The sequence below is a fragment of the Talpa europaea genome, assembly GCF_964194135.1.
Source record: "Talpa europaea genome assembly, chromosome: 7".
NCBI classification, from domain to species: Eukaryota; Metazoa; Chordata; class Mammalia; order Eulipotyphla; family Talpidae; genus Talpa; species Talpa europaea.
In genome coordinates, this window is record NC_140074.1 from 60,052,829 (window position 1) to 60,056,683 (window position 3,855).

Consider the following 3,855-nt stretch of genomic DNA (forward strand, 5'->3'; position numbering starts at 1 on the left):
AGCAGAAATCAAACTGTTTTCCCCTGCTCTAGATAATCTCCTGCTGGTAATGACACATTAAGGGCAAACTGCCAATTTCAAAATATCATGTATAGAAGAACCCCTAGAGAGATACAATATATTTCCTTGGTGTGTGTGCACAGATGTATAATAGATGTATAAAATATATATCACATATATGTGTGATATATATCATACAAATGTGATATATACATTGCACACATATATCATATGTGATACACATTTTTACACATGCATACAACATACATGTGCATGGCGTCTATTGTACATGTGTACATATATAAAATACATGTACATACACATGCATATTTTTATAGAGATATCAAATACAATGATTTATTATGTAACACAGTCTCTATAAGCACTTCCTACATATTAGATACTTCACGTGTATTATGTCATTTTCTTCTCAAAATAACCCATTAATGTGGGTATATGAGACTCTCATTTTACAGGGAAGGAGAAGCAGCAAAGTGAAAAAAGAAAAAATTTAGCCAAAGTCATAAAGCTGGCAATTGTTTAAGGTAAGAATCACTCAAATAATACATATGATATATATATATATATCATATAAATGTTATTATCCAATATATATTTATGTGTGTTATACACATAGATGCACATACATTTTAATAAAGAAAGGAAATGTCAACTAACATAGTTTGGAATATCCCTTCCCATTACAAAGTGAACTTGAAAAAATGGTGTCCCAATGCTGATCTCTGTTTGTAAGATCTCCTTTCCCTCAGTCACTTAGGAACGGGCATAGCCATGACTACTTCACGACTCTCCTTTATCTTTTCTTTCATGGTTTTTTTGGTTCACCAGATTCCCTTCAGACTGGAACATTCACTTTTTAGAGGTGGTAACAGCTTCAGTTAGATCACGGCAAAGTCTTCTGGCATGAGAAACAGCTTATCTTTTTTTGGTAATCATGCTTCTATTCCAGGGATCAGCAAACATTTGTTTGTTTTGCACAGCCCGTGAAGTAAGAATTTTTTTATAACCTAGAGCAAAAGCTGGGAGACCTGTCCCGTTGAAAGTGGTGGACTGTGGAGTTCGCTCTGTTCCTCTGACCTCTAATGCCCTCCTCAGCTGGGGCACGACTGAAAAAATGCAGACCACCGGGGCGCTGCTCATTTCTCCAGCTCTGATGCGCTGCTGTACCAGGGGCCTGATCAGGCCTGTGTCTGCCTCCTTCCTGAACAGGCCAGAGATCCCATCTATACAGCCTTCCTACAGCAGCTCCCCGCTCCAGGAGGCCAGACGGGAGTTCCAAACCAGTGTTGTCTCCCGGGACATTGACACAGCAGCCAAATTTATTGGTGCTGGTGCCGCCACAGTTGGTGTGGCTGGGTCAGGGGCTGGCATCGGGACAGTGTTTGGCAGCTTGATAATTGGTTATGCCAGGAATCCGTCTCTCAAGCAGCAGCTCTTCTCCTATGCCATTCTGGGCTTTGCCCTGTCCGAGGCCATGGGGCTCTTCTGTTTGATGGTCGCCTTCCTCATCCTGTTCGCCATGTGAGGCTCCGTGGGGTCACCTACCCATCCCTGCTGCTTCGACTCCTGGCCACACCCGGTGCTGGAGTGTGCTGAGCTTTACCATTAAACACAACGTTTCTCTAAAAAAAAAAAAAAAAAAAAAAAAAGAATTTTTTTATAGTTGAAAAAAATAAAAAAAGAATAACATTTCATGACATATGAAAATGCTATGAAATTCAAATGTCAATGTTCATAAATGGAGTATTATTGGAACACAGCCATGCCCATCACCTGAGAGTTGTCTATGGTAGCACTGAGCAGCTGCGACAGAGCCCAGATGGCTTGCAAAGTCTAAAATATTTATTATCTGAACCCTCATAGAAGCTTGCCAGCCCTACTCTCATGTGTTGCATTCATCTTTCTGGGAACTCATTTTCCAGTTCCTTTAGGGCACCTCACTATGGCCCCTGTCCTGCCGTAATCTTTCAAAGTCATGCCACTTTCAAACAATCCTTTTCTGAGTAGGACCACAGTGCATGTTTTCTCATCATCTTCAGATCCCTCTCTGAGCTCTATTTCTCTCATTACTTCAGAAGAGATCGGGTACGTTCAGGTGGTATGGCCATAGACTTCTTCGCTCATTATATCTCCTCTGATTCTTGTTGCTTGCCTCCCTCTTAGAAAGATCTTTGTGATTACAGTAGACCCACCCAGATAAATCAGGGTATTTCCCTGATTCAAGGGCTTTAACTTATTCATATCTCTATGTAAGGTGAAGGTCATGGGTCTTGGGGATTAAGTCTTGCATCTTTGAGAAGGGGGGGGCATTATATTGTCTACTACATCATCTATACTTGCTTTCTCAGTAATGACACTTTTAGTAGTTCAAGTTAGCATTCTAGGGTGATCTTGGACTTTTCTTTCAAGCCTCACATTTCGGTCACCATGAAGTTCTGCAAACTCAAACTCCTAAATCCCTCTCTGTCATGACTTTCTACCCTTACTTCCTCTAAGGTCATCTACAGGAAACTTTCCCACCCAGGTAGATGCTACCTAATTTGATTCCTTTATGTACTAAGCCTTGAAATAGAAATAAATAAATCTTTGGACATGCTTGGGAACATTTTTCTTGACATTTTAATTGAAAAAGGAAATAAATTGTCATAGAAGTCTAGACAAATGTGCCATTGACAGGATACTGCAGCAGAGTAGTAAAAGAATCAGAGGCTAATATGAGTTACTAACTACAACTTCCTAACCTTGAAACATCTGTCAAGTTACTTAAGTTCTCTAATTCTTGGTTTCCTCATCTGTAATACCTAACTTGCAAATTATTCAGGGACTCAAGCTGTAATGACGTAGGTTTTTACACTGTTCATATGTAATTTGTTAGGGGCACCCTTTTGATTCAAAGACAAGTTATTATATAAGCACAGTCAGCCAGAGCCTGAAAACATTTTAATATTCAAAAACTCAGCCTAGGCAGTCTTAGTTCAGTAAGTATCAGCTTGTCTTTCAATGGAGCACAAATGCTTATTAACTAGGCAGGGAGAACTTCCTGCTCATTCTTGTCCAAAGGTAGCTTCTGCTTTTATTTTTATATAATTGAGAAGGAGTGCTAGTAAAGAAAAATAACACTAAACTATGAATTCAACGTACATGATAAAAGATTTTTGTTGCAGGGGTGGGGAATCAGAAATGAAATCACAAAGAAATACCTTTATTTGAAAATAGTGTAAAATAATATGACCATGTAAAAGGGACTTGAGCAAGTGAGTAACCGTGAAGCTTAAGCGTTGGCAACTTCAGGATAAATCTTTTTCTGCTTTGTCTATTCCTGTGTTAAAAGAAAAAAACAAACCGCAATTCTTATATTCTTAAACATCATGGTTATCCCTTACCAACTGCATATAAAATAACTTCCCTATTTGCAAAATTGAGGTGCTAAATATACTACTAACAAACGTTACAAATAAATGGCACATGGATTCTATGGCTTGCTAAGCATTAAACATTCCTGCTACAAATTTGTTTCAGTCCTGCATTAACAAAAATCTGACTAGTTTGGAGATTCATCCTAAATTCCAAACAGAGCTGTGAGGAACAGAACATATTTGTTCTTTGAAGAACTAGATACACATACCAAGGGACAGCTGAACTTGTGCACTACTACACATCCTGGGAAACATGCTTGAAATGACCACATACTAATTCTATTGCATTCAAAAATAGAATTTGTGGGGAGAAGCTCTGTGGGTGCTGTGGTCCTGTGCCCAGATCTACTCTTCAGAGCCCAAGCACCCCTCCCTGGAAGATGGAATATGTACCCCACACAATTCACAGTTGTACCTC

The 3,855-nt window shown here is 39.2% G+C and overlaps 1 protein-coding gene across 1 annotated transcript; it reads left to right on the forward strand.

Moving 5' to 3' along the window:
* Window positions 1-1,135: 1,135 nt before the first annotated feature.
* On the forward strand, window positions 1,136-2,088 carry LOC311173399 (ATP synthase F(0) complex subunit C1, mitochondrial; the record flags this gene model as incomplete). The annotated part of the gene is made up of 1 exon (XM_084237333.1): window positions 1,136-2,088. One exon carries the CDS (start codon window positions 1,136-1,138, stop codon window positions 1,544-1,546), a length of 411 nt encoding a protein of 136 aa, XP_084093459.1. The 3' UTR covers window positions 1,547-2,088.
* Between the last annotated feature and the right edge of the window lie 1,767 nt (window positions 2,089-3,855).